The sequence below is a fragment of the Micromys minutus genome (assembly GCF_963924665.1).
Source record: "Micromys minutus genome assembly, chromosome: 21".
Taxonomy (NCBI): Eukaryota; Metazoa; Chordata; class Mammalia; order Rodentia; family Muridae; genus Micromys; species Micromys minutus.
Genome location: NC_137956.1, coordinates 30383099 through 30385187, shown reverse-complemented (window position 1 = coordinate 30385187; position 2089 = coordinate 30383099). Strand labels below are relative to the sequence as shown.

Sequence of the window (2089 nt, the reverse complement as noted above, 5' to 3'; positions counted from 1 at the left end):
GAACTGTTTTATACATTAGTAACAATAAACAAAAATAAATTCAACATCCTGTAATTATTTCTATACAAATACAACCTTATAATTACCATAGTCTGAGAAGTATAAAATTCTTCAGAATATGATAACTTGAAAATATTCAAGAAGGCTACAGAGATGACTCAGCAGTTAAAAGCACTTGCTGTTTTTATCCCCAGCTTGGTTCTCAGCACCAACATGGAGGATCGCATACTTCTAAGCCTATGAAGATCCTGACATTCGATTGCTCCCTCTATAGGCCACCAGATACAAATGAGAGCAACATACACACATGTAGGCAAAAACTCTCACCCACGAAATAAAAATAAACAGAACATCTAAAACATACTAAAAGAAATTAAATACTTGAACCAAGTAAATACTTGGATCTTCTGCCATACCCGTGCTCCCAACAAAACAAAACAAAACCAGCTAACCAACTACGATCATCACAATCAAAACAAAATGAAGCTCCCAAATTAAACATGTAGAAAATATAAGTCATTTCCTCACTTAACAGTTAAGACAGCACTTCATAAAAACAAACAAAACAAAGCAAACAAAAAATCCTCCAAACCAAACCCAAATTTCGTATAGTAAAACTATCTACTAGAGTCAGCTCAAGCAAGTTAGAACCTTGATAAAGAAAAGGCCCATAGTAAAAGGACAGGCACAAAGGAGAAGTGGTTAGGGTCAAACGCTGCAAATTAATAGAGCCAATTAATGTCAGAGTCGTGCATAGTAGAGTGGAGTTTTAAGGAAACATGTTGGAGCTGAAATTTGAGGCACCATTTGGGATGTGTAGTCACTTGAGGGTGACTTCTATATAGAAAAGGCCACACACAGCCAATTCAACCACCCAAAATCAGTAATTTTCAAACAGCATGTTTAGGTGGCTAGGATTTTTCATCCAGACTTTGTTTTAGCCAATCACAGATCCAATATTCTGCATTCTGCCCACTTCAAAACCAAGAGTGCCACCCTAACCTTGTAGGCTCTGTAGAGCTACAATGGCTTTGGGAAGTTCTCTTCCAGGGCATCAAGGATTTGCCTAGGGCAGCTCATCATAGAAAAGTCTCTTCCTGGCCTTGCAAGGGGCCCTTGGAGAGCTTGGGGAGCTTGGAGGGCGTGGTGAAGGCTGCTCTTGGGGACTTGGAGAAGAAGATGGAGGCAGAGGCTGCAGTGGTGAGGCAGGGAAGGGTCCCAGCAGGTAGCTGTCCAGTTCCCAGATGAACTGAGAATATTCCTCTGCTCCAGTGGAAGGCACCATAGGATTTGGCTCTGGATCGCGGTCTTGAGACCAAGGACTGGGCACCCCTGCGATGGAGGAAAGGCTCTCAGAGGCCTGACCAGCTGGAGGCCTAGCCCAGGACGCCAGGTTGTCCAAGTCTGCATCCTCATCACAGACATCCTCTTGGTAGAAGTACTCACAGAGGGTTTCTTGCTGCATTCCGAGGAGGTGGTCCTGGGGCATGTCCTGAGAAAAGGCTCCCTGCGGGCTGGCGGTCACGAATCCAGGCTGTTCTGGCTGGGGTCCTGTCAGAAATCCCTCGGGGACCAGGAGGATGGTGTGTCCTTGGAGAGACACTTGCAGGACCGAGGTGGGCTCTGGCTCGAGCAGCAGGTCGACGCCATCCAGGGGCAGCTGCAGGGCGCATCCGGCGGCCAGGAACACCACGGAGGTGAGCGCGCTGCTGGCGGGCTCGGCGGGCGCTTCCAGCTCGGGCTGAGCCAGGGTCTCGGGGCTCGCGGGCTCCTGGTGGAGGCGGCGGCGCTTGGCAGGGCTGGGTGCTGGTGGCTGCGGTGACCAGCAGGGCGAGGGGTCCGGGCTGGGACTGCGGGGCCTGCGGTGCATCATGTGGACGGCGCTGCTGGGCTGGAGAGGCGCGGGTGCGGGGTGCAGCGCGGGCAGGTGCGACGGGGCGGACGGAGCGGACTGAGTGGCTGCAGTCTCGTGCTCTAGAGCCCTGCGCTTTCCTCACGCCGGATACACCCTGGACGTCAATTATACTTCAAGAGATGCACCGGAAAGTGAAGTCGTGAAATGTCACACTAGGCTCCGCCCCTCTTGCCT

At 50.1% G+C, this 2089-nt stretch overlaps 1 protein-coding gene across 1 annotated transcript; it reads right to left on the bottom strand.

Moving 5' to 3' along the window:
- Positions 1-1066: 1066 nt before the first annotated feature.
- On the bottom strand, positions 1067-1873 carry LOC308434379 (proline-rich protein 23A3-like; the record flags this gene model as incomplete). The annotated part of the gene is made up of 1 exon (XM_080934665.1): positions 1067-1873. One exon carries the CDS (start codon positions 1871-1873, stop codon positions 1067-1069), a length of 807 nt encoding a protein of 268 aa, XP_080790791.1.
- Positions 1874-2089: the final 216 nt, after the last annotated feature.